The 16,554-nt window shown below is 58.7% G+C and overlaps 1 protein-coding gene across 3 annotated transcripts in view; it reads left to right on the plus strand.

The window, feature by feature from the left end:
* The window catches only part of FRMD5 (FERM domain containing 5), a 66,463-nt gene that overhangs the window by 45,492 nt on the left and 4,417 nt on the right, over window positions 1–16,554 (plus strand). For 2 of the 3 annotated variants that reach the window (XM_066558813.1, XM_066558814.1), the window contains exons 2-13: window positions 228–332; window positions 787–829; window positions 1,268–1,346; window positions 3,139–3,236; window positions 4,413–4,536; window positions 5,158–5,245; window positions 8,627–8,715; window positions 9,388–9,451; window positions 10,024–10,115; window positions 12,072–12,146; window positions 14,506–14,574; window positions 15,364–15,470. In XM_066558813.1, the coding sequence (XP_066414910.1) occupies window positions 228–332; window positions 787–829; window positions 1,268–1,346; window positions 3,139–3,236; window positions 4,413–4,536; window positions 5,158–5,245; window positions 8,627–8,715; window positions 9,388–9,451; window positions 10,024–10,115; window positions 12,072–12,146; window positions 14,506–14,574; window positions 15,364–15,470 (1,033 nt within the window). Of the gene's footprint in view, window positions 1–18; window positions 333–786; window positions 830–1,267; window positions 1,347–3,138; window positions 3,237–4,412; window positions 4,537–5,157; window positions 5,246–8,626; window positions 8,716–9,387; window positions 9,452–10,023; window positions 10,116–12,071; window positions 12,147–14,505; window positions 14,575–15,363; window positions 15,471–16,554 lie in introns of those variants that run through there. The other variant, XM_066558812.1, reaches the window with a different exon arrangement.

Here is a 16,554-nt window from a genome sequence, read left to right on the forward strand (position 1 = left end):
TTCCCACCTGGGCCTGGGCGCTTTCATCCCTTCTTATGGGGCATGACCGGCTCAGGTGCCCCTCGGGTGGGATGGGAGAAGGTTCCGGAGCCGGAAATGTCGCCCCGGGAGCTGTGCGGGGTTTGGGCTGTCCTTGGTGTCGCTCCACAAGCTCCGGAGCCCTCACACACATCCCCGGGCTCTGCCCCCCGGCCCCTGTGCTGTCACTGACCCTCTTCGTCCTGCAGAGAGATGCCAAGGGCCAGTACCTGTTCGACCTCCTGTGCCACCACCTGAACCTGCTGGAGAAGGATTACTTCGGCATCCGCTTTGTAGACCCCGACAAGCAAAGGGTGAGAGAGACCCCCCCTGCCCGGGCAGGGCTGGTGCAGAACGAGCTCCGGGGCCCCTCCAGTCCCTCCTTGCCTTTAGAGCCCCGAGGCTGTGCACGGGAATCGCCGTGCAGGCACAGCTACCGATAACAGCGATCGATAACAGCGATCGATAGCAGCGATCGATCAGCCTCGATAACAGCCCCGTGCTGCGCTCCCCAGCGATCAGTACAAGGCACAGGACAGCCAATTCCTGCTCCGGGGCTCCTCTGCCACAGGGAGCAGCCGATGCTGAGCCAGGAGCTGGGCACGGACCTGCTCCCTCGCTGTGGATGGGACCTTACGAGCCTCCCGCTCCCCCAGCTCCCTTCCAGGGCCACTCACCCACACCCAGAGCAGGACCCTCCTCTTCCTCATCCTCCCCGCCTTGCACAGTCACGGCTGTCTGGCGTTAATTGCCTTTTTTTCCTTGCAGCACTGGCTGGAGTTCACCAAGTCGGTTGTGAAGCAGATGCGGGGTGAGTGCTGCTGGAGGTCTGGGCAGACTCTGCTCATTCCACCTTACGTGTGTTCCCATTTTCTCGTGCCTGCCCCCTCGGGTGCCAGGAGCAGCTCCCCCAGGAGCTGTCTGGAGGGCTGGGAGCTGGGTTATCCCCACCAGCCCCACAGCCAGCGCAGGGCAGCAGCTCAGGGAGAGCAGGACAGGAGGGACGGGGTGAGGAGGTGACACTGGGCAGTGGGCAGTGGGCTGGGGGTGGGTACAGAGCCCCTGGCGCTGCCCACAGCTCTGTCAGGGACCTGCCCTCGCCATGGCCCTGCAGCGAGGAGCGTCTGCCCCTCCTCACCAGGGCAGCCTGGGGGAACAGGGCAGGTGGGACCCCCGTGTGACCTGCTGGAGCAGCGTGGCGCGGGGGGCAGCCCTGGCCTCTGGTGACACATGTCCCTGCTCTCTGCAGCCCAGCCCCCCTTCACCATGTGCTTCCGCGTCAAGTTCTACCCCACGGACCCCGCGGCGCTGAAGGAGGAGATCACCAGGTGAGGAGGGCACTGCCAGCAGGGGCAGGAGCACCTGGACGGGCTCCTTGTGTGGAGCCACTGGGATTCCCCAGCCAGCCCGGGTGCTTTGGGGCTGCTCCTGCTGTGGGGGGAAGGCACAGGAGCGCCCACCTGAGCTGGGTCAGCCCCTGGAGCTGCTGTGCCTGGTGGGGAACCCAGGCTGAAGGTGGGCACAGGGTGCCCAGAGCAGCTGGGGCTGCCCCTGGATCCCTGGCAGTGCCCCAGGCCAGGCTGGATGGGGCTGGGAGCACCTGGGGCAGTGGAGGTGTCCCTGCCATGGCAGGGGTGGCACTGGATGGGCTTTGAGGTCCTTTCCTGCCTGAGCCATCCCTGGCCTGGCCTTTGGGTGCAGTCAGTCCCAGAGCCCCGTTGCAGGGCAGAGCCCAGCCCCAGCCCCGTGACACAATCCCTGCTGCTCAGGCTGCTCCAGCCCACAGGCAGGCACTGTCCCTGCCCCAGCACATCCCCAGCTCGGGTGTCCCTGCCGTGCTGGGCAGGGCTGGCGTGGCTGAGCCCCTGGATCCTGCAGCAGCCAGCGTGTCCCCGTGCCGCCAGGAGCGCTGGGGCAGCGCTGCTGCACAGGGCTGGCAGCACGGCAGGGCTGGCAGCACAGCCTCTGCTCAGTTCTATCTTTAGGGGCTCTTCGTGCTGCTCTTCCTGCCAGCAGGAAGGACACCAGAGCCCCACGGAGCAGCTCTGGAAACTGAGCCTGGACGTGGGTCCCCAGCAGCCCTGAGCCCTGGGGGAACTGCCTGGAGCCTGCAGGGAAGGGCTCTGAGCTGGCACCTTCTGTGGGGGCCAAAGGGGCCCCTCCTCCCACGGGACCTGAGAGTCTGCAGTGCCAGGCCAGGGGGAGCGGCTGCCCAGCGCCAGGGGCCGGCTGAGGGGCATGTGGGGAGAAATCCCTCTCTGCCAGGCTGCTGGGGCCCTGCCACTGGGGCAGCCTGATCTGCTCCTGCCCACGGCAGCGGGTGCAATACACAGAAGAGTTTCCTCCCAAAAACTGATCTAACTCTGCCTTCTGCCACCCCCTCGGGTCCAGGCTGAGGCCCCTGTGCAGGTGAGCTGCCCCTGCTTGCTGCCCTTTGAGGTGTGCCTGCAGCTGCAGCTGGAGCCTGGGCTTAAAATTCACTTTTCCCTGGTCTGACTGCACTCTAATACCAAGATCTCTCTTTAATGTATTTTATCTGTGAAAATTAATGGTTTACCTCATCATAAACTCAGATTTGAGCAATGAGGCATGACCAAGGACTGCAGAGTGCAAGTCTGGTTATTTAAATTCATTTCTGAGCGCTCCATTTTGCTCCTTCGCTCATGACTTATGTTTCACCAGCTAAAGGTTTTCCCAAACACCACATGACACAGCCCAAAATGTTACTTAGGTTTAAATTTATTGGAATGTGTAATTTTTCCAACATAGTTTGTCCTTTAGCTGGGCACAGAGACAGGGATGGGGAGCACAGGAGGCAGCTGGCCCTGGGTGATGCAGCGAGCACGCAGGAGGGATGTGGGTGCATACACCGAGGCCTAGAAGGACACAGAAAGCTTGGGAATGAGAAAATCACGTTTAGGGGAAAGCTGAACACCCAGGGGAAATGCAGCAGGCACTGGTGGGCTCCAGATCATGAGACCCTGGCCAGGGTCAGCCCAGCAAGGGCCGCGTTGGGCTGCTGGGGGAGAGCAGGTGTCTGGTGGCAGGTATTCCATGTCCAATGGGCTGTTGGGGTAATTTGAGCTGTGCCTAATGAAGGGACTCTCCCCCTGTGCCCAGGTACCTGGTTTTCCTGCAGATCAAGAGGGATCTGTACCACGGCCGGCTGCTGTGCAAGACGTCGGACGCGGCGCTGCTGGCTGCCTACATCCTGCAGGGTGAGGCCCTGGCACAGCAGGGACTGCCTTTCCCTGCCAGGCCCCTGCCATCCTGCGCTGGCAGCAGTGAGCAGGGCACCTGCAGTGACCGGGGCACCTGCCTGGGCTGGGCTGGGGGCAGTGAGGATGGGCGCTGGGCTGGGGAGGGTGAGATGGGTGCTGGGCTGGGGCCAGTGAGGATGGGCGCTGGGCTGGGGGCAGTGAGGATGGGTGCTGGGCTGGGGGCAGTGAGGATGGGCGCTGGGCTGGGGGCAGTGAGGATGGGTGCTGGGCTGGGGAGGGTGAGGATGGGTGCTGGGCTGGGGAGGGTGAGGATGGGTGCTGGGCTGGGGAGGGTGAGGATGGGCGCTGGGCTGGGGGCAGTGAGATGAGTGCTGGGCTGGGGAGGGTGAGGATGGGCGCTGGGCTGGGGGCAGTGAGGATGGGCGCTGGGCTGGGGGCAGTGAGGATGGGCGCTGGGCTGGGGGCAGTGAGATGGGTGCTGGGCTGGGGGCAGTGAGGATGGGTACTGGGCTGGGGAGGGTGAGGATGGGCGCTGGGCTGGGGGCAGTGAGGATGGGCGCTGGGCTGGGGGCAGTGAGGATGGGCGCTGGGCTGGGGGCAGTGAGGATGGGTGCTGGGCTGGGGAGGGTGAGGATGGGTGCTGGGCTGGGGGCAGTGAGGATGGGTGCTGGGCTGGGGCCAGTGAGGATGGGTGCTGGGCTGGGGGCAGTGAGGATGGGCGCTGGGCTGGGGAGGGTGAGGATGGGTGCTGGTCTGGGGCAGTGAGGATGGGTGCTGGGCTGGGGGCAGTGAGGATGGGCGCTGGGCTGGGGGCAGTGAGGATGGGCGCTGGGCTGGGGGCAGTGAGGATGGGTGCTGGGCTGGGGAGGGTGAGGATGGGTGCTGGGTGCTCACCTGCGAGGCCACACCTGCACAGGGTGTCCCCAAGAGCAGCCCCTGGGCTCATCCGGCCCCTGCCCTCCTGCCTGCTCCTGCAGCTTGAGGAATTAATAAATTTGGGACGGTGACCATCTGCTGCCAGGTGACAGCCGCACAAACTGCAAAATTAATTGGATGCAGTTAATGCCTGGCAAAGGATCCCTCCATTGGGGTGGGAGGGCATTCCTGGGCTGGCATGGAGATGGGCATGCACGCTGTGCTCTGCTCTTCCCCACTGGATCTGTCTCCCACCAGCTGAGATTGGGGACTACGACCCAGGGAAGCACCCTGAGGGCTACAGCTCCAAGTTCCAGTTCTTCCCCAAGCACTCGGAGAAGCTGGAGAGGAAAATCGCAGAGATCCACAAGTCAGAGCTGAGGTAGGGGAGCTGCGGGGTCAGTGACACCCAGAGCACCTCTGTGCCCCTTTGGGATTGTCACTCCTGTGTCACATGCAGCTGGGACCTGCTCCTGCCTCAGCCAGCATGGCCCAGGGACCTTCATGGGGACAGGGACCGAGGCACTCACAGCCCTGCTGCCCTCACCCCTCTCCAGGGACGTGAGCTGTAGAGACCTTCAGCAATCCCCACTATCCCATGGCACTGCTGGTGCCTCTGGAGCTGGGTCCTGAAGGGTTCCTGGGGATGGAAGTGGGTTTATCTTCCCAAAAACCCATCAAAGCTGGGTCCTTATGGGCCAGGGGCTGCTGCCCTCTGCCACCAAGCTCCCCTTTCCTTCCCCCCAGTGTTTGTACTGCAAATAGGGAATCCCTCCCTGAATTTGGCAGGTGCCTTTTGACCCTTGCCAGTGCTGCCAGTTCAGCGTGGCTGCTGTGGATGCAGCTGGCAGAGAGGGTGGGCCAGGCTTCAGTGCTGGGCTCCTGCTGATCCCGTAAGAATGCAATGGGAATGTGCTGTGGCTGATGCTTCATCGCTAACAGAGTCCCTGCAGCTGCCTCTCGCCTCCCTGTCTGCCATGCAATCTCTTTTTCCCTCCTGCAGTGGGCAGACACCAGCTACTTCAGAGCTGAACTTCCTCAGGAAAGCCCAGACTCTGGAGACCTACGGGGTTGACCCACACCCCTGCAAGGTAAAGCAGCTCCTGAACCCGTTCCTGAGGCTGCTGCTGGGGTTGGACTCCTCTCTGCGGCCAGTGCTGACCCGCTGAGGTGCTGGGGACTGTCCCCAGCGCATTTGTCACCTGCCAGCAGCTCTGGGGTGCGCTCAGGGGGCTGTGCTGGGGCCATCAGCCTTGTTCAGTCTCAGCCCCATCCCTGGCCAGGGTGAGAGCACAAGGGCAGAGGGGAATGCTCTGAAACCTCCCAGGGAAGCTCTAGGAAAGTGTTTTCAGCACAGACAGCTGTGACAGGGTGGTCGATGCCCTCCTGCAGAAGCAGGACTTGGGAGGCAGAACAAGGTCAGTGACGTGGCTGAGGAGGCAGCAGGCATTAATCTGGCTGGACAGCCCATCCCTCTGCCCTGCCCAGCCCATAATCCAGTTTGCTGCTGGAAATGCTCTTTATTGACTGAGGATGTCACTGCCTGTGGCTCTCTGCTCCCTGGTAATCCCATCACGTGCAGATGGACGTGGGATACAGAGCAAACAGAAAATTCTGCTCTCAGGCAGTGCCTGTGCTGGGGCTTTTCCCCGGGGCTTTTCCCTGGATTGTGCCACATAACCACGCAGTTGCAGTAAATCTGGGGGGGTTCCCCGTTTGTGGGCAGTTTCTGAGTACCCAAGAGGTTGCTTTGCTCTGAATTCCCTCTGAAGCAGTGGTCTTGCCAGCAGCCACCCACCCGTGACCTTTGCTGCTAGAGTCAGGTAATTGCCATCCTTTTACTTCAAGAACCTTTTGAACGTATTTGAGTTACACTAATTAGTGTTCCTATGAGGACAAACATACACTCTTGTATGTCTATCAGACGAATTTGCCTAATTCATCAAGAGCTGCTGTTAATGTGCTTAAAGGACCTGGAAGCCAAAGTTAAATGAAGCTGATTCTTCTGTTCTCTTTTCCCCCGTGGACTGTGCAGAAGTTTGGATGAGGGTTTTTCCCTCAGCAGCCACCCTCAGTTCAGTGTCCCTTAACTCAATCCTCTCTGAAGTTTTCATGGTACTCTCATAGTAGATTTCTCCCCCAAAAAACAAACACAGAGGAAGATCTTCCTCTCACAGGGCTCACTGAGTCCTGGGTTGTCCTTGGTGCTTGTTTTGTATGTAAATCCCTGTAGGAATGTGTGTTTGTGTGTGAGAGAATAGCAGGGGTCCCTCTGCTTCTCTGTTTCTTGTGATGGACAGAACTTCTGGCCCGGCCAAAGAGAACCATGGAATGGTTTTGGTTGGAAAAGCCCTCAAAGACCATCGAATCCACACATCCCCCAAAGCCACCACTAACCATGTCCCTGAGTGCCACATCCAGACATTTTTTTGAGCCCATGTGGGGACCTGTGCCCCGTGTGGCATCCCCAGGAGGACACATCCTTCTGCCGAGACTCTGCTTCCTTCCCTGGAGGCTTTCCCAGGTTTGGGGATGAGCCCAAGCCCTTTGGGCAGCCAGGCTGAGCTGTGGCTGGCTGGGGCAGGGGCACACAGGAATGTCCCTCCCGTGCCAGGCAGGAATGTCCCTCCTGTGCCAGCCTGGGGATGAGTTTGGGCTGCTCCCCTTGGTGTGCAGGTGTGGGGCTGAGGGTCAGCACTCTCTGCCTTCCTTTGGCCATTCAGCCTTGACAGCTGAGATGGACTTTGCTTCTGAGCACCCTCCAAAGCCCTCTGGGATGGATCCAAACCCCCCAGGATGGATCCAGCCAGTGCTGCTGACCCACAGCTCAGCCTGTCCCCAGGAGCCCCTGGCACTGGGTAAGGGCTGGCACTGATTGCTGGGTTTGGACTGGCACTGGGCTGAAGGCTGGCACTGATTGCTGGGTTTGGACTGGCACTGGGCTAAGGGCTGGCACTGATTGCTGGGTTTGGACTGGCACTGGGTAAGGACTGGCACTGATTGCTGGGTTTGGACTGGCACTGGGTAAGGGCTGGCACTGATTGCTGGGTTTGGACTGGCACTGGGCTGAAGGCTGGCACTGATTGCTGGGTTTGGACTGGCACTGGGCTAAGGACTGGCACTGATTGCTGGGTTTGGACTGGCACTGGGCTAAGGGCTGGCACTGATTGCTGGGTTTGGACTGGCACTGGGCTGAAGGCTGGCACTGATTGCTGGGTTTGGACTGGCACTGGGCTAAGGGCTGGCACTGATTGCTGGGTTTGGACTGGCACTGGGCTAAGGACTGGCACTGATTGCTGGGTTTGGACTGGCACTGGGCTAAGGGCTGGCACTGATTGCTGGGTTTGGACTGGCACTGGGCTAAGGGCTGGCACTGATTGCTGGGTTTGGACTGGCACTGGGCTAAGGGCTGGCACTGATTGCTGGGTTTGGACTGGCACTGGGCTAAGGGCTGGCACTGATTGCTGGGTTTGGACTGGCACTGGGCTGAAGGCTGGCACTGATTGCTGGGTTTGGACTGGCACTGGGCTGAAGGCTGGCACTGATTGCTGGGTTTGGACTGGCTCAGGAGTCCCTGGACTGGGCCAAAGGGCTCACACTGATTACTGGGTTTGGACTGGCTCGGTGCCACCCGGGCACTGGCTGGGCAGGGCTCCAAGGGAGCCGAGTACAGCTGGGGGTTATCGTGTTCTGGGTTAATTGCTATATATAATATACATATATTTAGGACTTGGACGTCAGTGATCCTTGTGAGTCCCTTCTGACTCAGGATATTCTGTGATAATATACTAAATAACAAAATTAAACTATATATATTATAGTAATTATATATACCAGATAAATAGCGTATATCTATTTAATAATTATATCTATTTACACAGAGTAATATAGTTACAATATATATGTGTATATATATATATAAAATACACATTAATTGCAGCAATTACAACATGGTATTATATTAATAGCAGGAATTCTATAAATGTCAATATGGCATTTAATGTAGACAATAACAGGTAACTGACTCACGATATTCTGTGATTAAATAACCATATTAAACTATATATATTATAGTAATTATACATACCACATAAATAGTGTATATCTATATAATAACTATATATACCTACACGGAATAATAGTTACAATATATATATATACACATAAATATATATATTTATGTATATAAATATATAATATAAAAATCTATAAAAATAAATTATGTATTTTATATATAATATATATAAATACATATTAATTGCAATAATTATAACATGATATTATATTAACAGCAGGAATTCTATAAATGTCAAGATGACATTTAATGCAGGAATTACAGATAGCTGTGGCACCCTGCTGGCAGCGCTGGCACCCGGGGCTGGGCAGTGCCCGGCTCAGGGGCAGGGGGGACAGTGACGTGCCAGCTGTGCTGGTGGCCAGCAGCTGCACGAGCCCCGGCTGTTGCCTTGCAGGACGTGTCCGGCAACGCCGCGTTCCTGGCCTTCACCCCCTTCGGCTTCGTCGTGCTGCAGGGGAACAAGAGGGTTCACTTCATCAAGTGGTGAGTTCACCTTGTGGGGTGGTGAGTTCATTTCATCAGGTGGTGAGCTCACTGCCAGTGTGAGCTCACTTCAAGTGGTGAGTTCACTTCATCAAGTGTGAGCTCACTGCCAGTGTGAGCTCATTCCCAGTGTGACCTCACTGCCAGTGGTGATTGTCCCCCAGGGGCTCCCTGGGCATCCCTGGGATGTCCGAGGGGTGTCCAAGGGATGTCCAAGGGATGGCCGAGGGATGTCCGAGGGGTGGCCGAGGGGTGGCCGCTGTGTGGGCACTGGGCAGTGTTTGGTGCACGCAGAGCTCTGCTGCCCCAGCTCGTTGTTCCCTACGTTTGTCCCCATTAAACTCCATCATTCCCATGTCAGCCGCATCCCAAACCCCCCCCAGCCCCCGGGGGCCTTCTCAGCTGTCCCTGGGTCACTGCAGGATGCCCAGCTGTGCCTGGGCTGTGCCTGGGCTGTCCCTGGCAGCTGGCACTGCCAGTGCCCATGGGCGAGCCCCCGCTGACCCTCAGCCCCAGCCCAGGCTGTGCCCCCCTCCAGCCACGGGTTTGTGAGCCAGGGCTGCTCTCAGCGCCCTGTGGCACCTCCTGGGATGGAAAACAGGCTCTGGGAGAGCTGGGTGGGCTCTGGACTGGGTTGGCACAGCTCCCACCTGCCTGTCCTTGTCCCTCCAGGAACGAGGTGACCAAGATGAAATTCGAAGGGAAGACTTTCTATCTGTATGTAAGTCAGAAGGAGGTGAGTGCTGCCCCTCCCCAGGACATCCTGGGCACAGCGGGCTCTCTGGGACCACGGCAGCAGCATCACCCGGCCCTGCAGGGCAGGGACGTGGGGACAGCAGCCGCAGCTCTGTGCCTCTGCTGGGATCACCTCCCTGCTCCTGCTGCTGCCCAGGTGTGGGCATTGGACCCCACAGCCCCCTTAGCCCCAGGCCAGGCCACACGGGGCCTCTGCCAGGGCCCCCTCAGCTCCTGGCCGTGCCCTCCCTCGGGTTATTCCCAAGGTGCTTCTTCATTGCCATCATCCCTCAAAGTCAGACAGGACTCCTCTGGCTGGGGTTGGCTCCCACAGGAGCAGGAATTTTTAAACCCCCCTGTGTTTCTGGCTGTCCCAAAGGCTGGGAGGTGTGGGCACATCTGCCCATCCCTCACACCAGGTGCTGCACCAGGCTGATCCCTGCACCCCAAGTGGCTCCAGAGCAGGATCTGTCCCTGCCAGTGCCACTCTCTAGCTCTGTATACTCCACTCTTTGTCTGTGGGATGAGCACCACTCCCTGTCCTCCCCCTGACTCCCTGTTTTTCTTCTTTAGGAGAAGAAAATTGTTCTCACCTATTTTGCCCCGACACCAGAAGCCTGCAAACACCTCTGGAAGTGTGGGATCGAGAACCAGGCTTTCTACAAGTACGTGCTGCTTTGGGGGTGTGCTGCAGCCCCCGTGGGGTGGTGCCCACCTGTGCCACCAACCTGTGGGCTCCATCCAGGCACCAGGGCTGGTCACTGGCCATGTGGCACCTTGTCCCAGTGGTCACTCACTGCCATTGGCCATGTGGCACCTCATCCCAGTGGTCACTCACTGCTGTGTGGCACCTCGTCCCAGTGGTCACTCACTGCCATTGGCCATGTGGCACCTCATCCCAGTGGTCACTCACTGCCATGTGGCACCTCATCCCAGTGGTCACTCACTGCCGTGTGGCACCTTGTCCCAGTGGTCACTCACTGCCATGTGGCACCTTGTCCCAGTGGTCACTCACTGCTGTGTGGCACCTCATCCCAGTGGTCACTCACTGCCATGTGGCACCTCATCCCAGTGGTCACTCACTGCTGTGTGGCACCTTGTCCCAGTGGTCACTCACTGCCATGTGGCACCTTGTCCCAGTGGTCACTCACTGGCCATGTGGCACCTTGTCCCAGTGGTCACTCACTGCCATGTGGCACCTTGTCCCAGTGGTCACTCACTGGCCATGTGGCACCTTGTCCCAGTGGTCACTCACTGCCATGTGGCACCTCATCCCAGTGGTCACTCACTGGCCATGTGGCACCTTGTCCCAGTGGTCACTCACTGCCGTGTGGCACCTCATCCCAGTGGTCACTCACTGCCATTGGCCATGTGGCACCTTGTCCCAGTGGTCACTCACTGCCATGTGGCACCTTGTCCCAGTGGTCACTCACTGCCGTGTGGCACCTCGTCCCAGTGGTCACTCACTGCCATGTGGCACCTTGTCCCAGTGGTCAGTCACTGGCCATGTGGCACCTTGTCCCAGTGGTCACTCACTGCCGTGTGGCACCTCATCCCAGTGGTCACTCACTGCCGTGTGGCACCTTGTCCCAGTGGTCACTCACTGCCATTGGCCATGTTGCACCTTGTCCCAGTGGTCACTCACTGCCATTGGCCATGTTGCACCTTGTCCCAGTGGTCACTCACTGCCGTGTGGCACCTCATCCCAGTGGTCACTCACTGCCATTGGCCATGTGGCACCTTGTCCCAGTGGTCACTCACTGCCATGTGGCACCTTGTCCCAGTGGTCAGTCACTGGCCATGTGGCACCTTGTCCCAGTGGTCACTCACTGCCGTGTGGCACCTTGTCCCAGTGGTCACTCACTGCCATTGGCCATGTTGCACCTTGTCCCAGTGGTCACTCACTGCCATTGGCCATGTTGCACCTTGTCCCAGTGGTCACTCACTGCCGTGTGGCACCTCATCCCAGTGGCCCTGGCAGAGCCACCAGCCACCAAAAGCACTGGGGCCCTGGATGGGGTCTCTGCCCTCCTTTCCCAGCCCCTCTGTGCTCTTCCCTCCTCAGCAAACTCCCATCAGGAAATTATAACTAATTATTTGGGACGAAGCCCGGAATGCCAAGCAGCACCATCCTGTTCATGCCATTCTTAACCCAGGCCACTTTGTGCCTGGTAATGAGTTTTATTTTAATCAGCAAGCTGCGAGACAGAGCATGCGATGCATTCCCACCGGGAATTCTGCAATCAGCAGCTGCAATCAGCAGGTTTCACTCCTCATTACATGAACATGGAATGAAATTGCAATATTGCTTTACAAATCTCTCTGTGATTAATCGTGGCAGTGGATCGCTGCTGGGTCCTGCGCCCTGCGGCTGGACCCTGGGCTGGCCTGAGGGGCTGCTGGGCACTCCTGGGGTGAGGGATCAGCTCCTGTGGGATGGGCAGGAGGTGGGATGGTCCCTCTGGTGAGAGCCCACCTGCCCAGGTGTGGCCGAGTCTGTCACCCTGCAGTTCCCAGGCTGTGAGGGGCTTTCAGATCCTGGAGAGTGCAGGTCCCTGCACACAGGTGTCAATGCTCCCAGAGCTCAGCAGGACTCTCACAGCGCTCCTGGGCTGTTGCAGGTTGGAGAAGTCGAGCCAGGTGCGGACGGTGTCCAGCAGCAACCTGTTCTTCAAGGGAAGCCGCTTCCGCTACAGGTAAATCCTGCACAGGGAAATCCTGGCAAGGGTAAATCCTGTACAGGTAGATACCGGCACAGGGAAATCCTGCACAGGTAAATCCCAGCACAGGTAAATCCTGCGCAGGGAAATCACAGCACAGGTAAATCCTGGCACAGGTAAATCCCAGCACACGTAAATCCTGCACAGGTAAATCCTGCACAGGTAAATCCTGCACAGGGAAATCCTGCACAGGGAAATCCTGGCAAGGGTAAATCCTGTACAGGTAGATACCGGCACAGGGAAATCCTGCACAGGTAAATCCCAGCACAGGTAAATCCTGCGCAGGGAAATCCCAGCACAGGTAAATCCTGCACAGGTAAATCCTGCGCAGGTAAATCTCAGCACAGGTAAATCCCGGCACAGGTAAATCCTGGCACAGGTAAATCCCAGCACACGTAAATCCTGGCACAGGGAAATCCTGCACAGGGAAATCCTGCACAGGTAAATCCTGCACAGGTAAATCTCAGCACAGGTAAATCCCGGCGCAGGTAAATCCTGGCACAGGTAAATCCCAGCACACGTAAATCCTGTACAGGGAAATCCTGCACAGGGAAATCCTGCGCAGGGAAATCACAGCGCAGGTAAATCCTGCACAGGTAAATCCTGCACAGGTAAATCTCAGCACAGGTAAATCCTGCACAGGTAAATCCTGCACAGGGAAATCCCAGCACAGGTAAATCCTGCACAGGGAAATCCCAGCACAGGTAAATCCTGCACAGGTAAATCCTGCACAGGGAAATCCCGCACAGGTAAATCCTGCACAGGTAAATCCTGCACAGGTAAATCCCAGCACAGGTAAATCCTGCGCAGGGAAATCACAGCACAGGTAAATCCTGCACAGGTAAATCCTGGCACAGGTAAATCCCAGCACACATAAATCCCGCACAGGGAAATCCCGCACAGGGAAATCCCGCACAGGTAAATCCTGCACAGGTAAATCCCGCACAGGGAAATCCCGCACAGGGAAATCCCGCACAGGTAAATCCCGCACAGGTAAATCCTGCACAGGGAAATCCCGCACAGGGAAATCCCGCACAGGTAAATCCCGCACAGGGAAATCCTGCACAGGTAAATCCTGCACAGGTAAATCCCGCACAGGTAAATCCTGCGCAGGGAAATCCCAGCACAGGTAAATCCTGGTGCAGGTAAATCCTGCACAGGTAAATCCTGCACAGGTAAGTCCTGCACAGGTAAATCCCGCACAGGTAAATCCCGCACAGGTAAATCCTGCACAGGGAAATCCCGCACAGGTAAATCCCGGCACAGAAGCAGCTGCTGGGTGTGTTCCTGTGCGCTCCTTGGGGAGCAGCTTGGGGCTGCAGCGGCCCAGGGACATCTCAGAGTCTTCCAGAGATCCCCAATGGCAGTGCTGATCCCCCCCGGCCACCTCTGCCTCTGTCTCTGTGCCACAGAGGCCACCCCTGTCCCCAGCTCACAGGAGAGGGTTTGGAGGGACAGGAGTGGAGGATGGGAGATCTGGGGGTACCAGGTGTGAAACAAATCACCAGTATCCCTAAATTCCCGCGCTGAGCTGCTGGAGTGAGAGCCTGGACTGGGGACATCCTGTCTACAGGATGAGGCACCCCAGCGTGTCCTCTCACCAAGGCGCACAGTGCTGGCACCCTCCTCGCCGGCATGGCAGGACCTGGGTGCCCATGGTGTGCCCATCTCACACACCATGAGGGGAGGTGACCCCTGGTGTCCAGCATCCCATGCCAGAGCAAGCAGCAGGATTTGGTGGCAGAGGTGTCAGCTCGGGTTTCTCCATCGCCCCCATTCCCCCGGAGAAAACATTTCTGCTTTCCCCTGGAGCTGTGTGGGCAGGGGCCCAGGCCGTGCACGGGCCCTCTGTGTTCAGTCTGAAGAAGTATGCTTTGAATACACGTACCAAGCATTCTCCAGAACATCCACACCAATGTTAGTACTGGGTTATAGGTATTACTTTAACCAGGAATATGAAAAACAATCTTCCTGCAATGCTTTTCATGGTGGGCTTACTGTATATGTTACCAAACCAGGAGAAAGCAGCTGCTGTAGCTTTGATCATGATTTCATTTTACTTTTCTATGTAATTTTTTTTTTTACTTCTCTTGTACCATCTCCTTTGGAATTCAAGGAGTTACTTGTAGGGAATGCTAGATGGAAAGGTGCACAGTATAAAAATATGCTGGTTTGCAGAGCACAAAATGAGATAAAATAAGAACTTATAAAATCTAGTGGAAGCCAGAATGACAGTAGCTGTGGAAGGAGCTTGGGGAATTTGTACTGGGGTGCCCACGTGGCTGCCAGGGCTGCGCTCCTGTCCTCACCTCTGCTGCTCTTGACCCACCTGCAGTGGCCGCGTCGCCAAGGAGGTGATGGAGTCCAGCGCCAAGATCAAGAGGGAGCCCCCCGAGATCCACCGGTGAGAGCCTGGGGTGGGAGTGTGGCCAGAGGGTGCTGTGAGCCCAGGGCGCTGCTGTGAGCCCAGGGCACTGCTGTGAGCCCAGGGTGGGAGTGCGGCCGGGGTGGGAGCATGGTCAGAGGCTGCTGTGAGCCCAGGGCGCTGCTGTGTGCCCAGGGCGCTGCTGTGAGCCCAGGGCGCTGCTGTGGGCCCAGTGTGGGACTGTGACTGGTGTGGGAGCATGGTCAGAGGGTGCTGTGAGCCCAGGGCGCTGCTGTGAGCCCAGGGCACTGCTGTGAGCCCAGGGTGGGAGTGCGGCCGGGGTGGGAGCATGGTCAGAGGGTGCTGTGAGCCCAGGGCGCTGCTGTGGGCCCAGGGTGCTGCTGTGAGCCCAGGGCGCTGCTGTGGGCCCAGTGTGGGACTGTGACTGGGGTGGGAGCATGGCCAGAGGGTGCTGTGGGCCCAGGGTGCTGCTGTGAGCCCAGGGTGGGACTGTGACTGGAGTGGGAGCATGGTCAGAGGGTGCTGTGAGCCCAGGGTGCTGCTGTGAGCCCAGGGTGCTGCTGTGAGCCCAGGGTGGGACTGTGACTGGGGTGGGAGCATGGCCAGAGGGTGCTGTGAGCCCAGAGGGTGCTGTGGGTCCAGGGCGCTGCTGTGGGCCCAGGGTGGGAGTGCGGCCGGGGTGGGAGCGTGGTCAGGGCACTGCCCTGTGCCCGGGGTGGGAGTGTGCCCAGGACGCTGCTGTGTGTCCACAGTAAGGGCTTTCTGTGCCTGTTCTGGCCCTGACCCTGTCCCCACTGCTGTCCCCAGGGCCGGGCTGGTGCCCAGCAGGAGCTGCCCCTCCATCACGCACGGGCCCCGGCTGAGCAGCGTGCCCCGCACCCGGCGGAGAGCCGTGCACATCTCCATCATGGAAGGTAGGACACGGGGCAGCCCTGGGGCACGCTGGGGCACAGGAACACAGGGACAGGGGCACCTGCAGGGACAGGGGCACCTGCAGGGACAGGGACACATGGACAGGGGCACCTGCAGGGACAGGGGCACACAGGGACAGGGGCACACGGACAGGGACACCTGCAGGGACAGGGACACACAGACACAGGGGCACACAGACACAGGGGCACACAGACACAGGTACACAGATGCATGTACACACAATGTGTGCACAGACACTCACACGTGTGCACACACGTGCACAATGTCGAGCTGAGGCTGCAGCCCTGGTGGCTTGTCCTCAGCAAAGCTGGTGTTCCACCAGGCTGGAGCAGGGAGGCTGCTCCTCCCCATGCTGGGGCTGTGTCAGAGGAGAATGCTGGGAAGAAGGTCTGGCAAAAGGCAAAACACTGGGAGCAGCTGTGGAGGTGCCCCACAGGGCTGGGGACATGCTGTTGGCTGTGGCTGCGCTGCTGGTGGTGGCTGTGTTACCTGCTGGTGACAGCAGTGTCCAGCTCCCAGTGACGTGGCTGTTCCCTGCCCCTGGATGGGGCCAGTCCTGCCCCAGCACAGCCACCCCAATCCTGGTCCCGGTCCCAGAATGCACACAGGGACAGGGACTGTCTGCCCCATGGGCAGGATTTAATTCCACCAAGGGATCCCTGGGTCGGTGGCTGGGCCAGTTTTGCGGATGGAAGCAGACAGGGTCACCTCTGCCACCCAGTTCCATGTGACAGCCTGTCCCCCAGATGCCGCTGGGAAGCAGCCAGTGCATTAAATCACCTCCCACCATAAATCACCCCGAGCTGGTTCCACCCCTTTGCTTTTCCTCACTCTCACCTCAGCTCGGTCCCGTGGGAACGCGGGTGCCCAAAATAGCGCTGAGCCCAGGGCCGGCAGCAGTGCCGCTCTCAGAGCCGTCCCCGCGCGCAGTGTCCCTGTGCCACCATGGTGAAGTGCCTGGTAAGGATCAAGACCCGGGTCAGCGTGCACCTGTGGCTCATCAACCACTGCTGCCGGGCGGTGCGGGTGCGGGTGCTGGCGCTGGGGCCGCGGCTGCTGTCCCGG

This window comes from Molothrus aeneus, chromosome 13, assembly GCF_037042795.1.
Source record: "Molothrus aeneus isolate 106 chromosome 13, BPBGC_Maene_1.0, whole genome shotgun sequence".
NCBI classification, from domain to species: Eukaryota; Metazoa; Chordata; class Aves; order Passeriformes; family Icteridae; genus Molothrus; species Molothrus aeneus.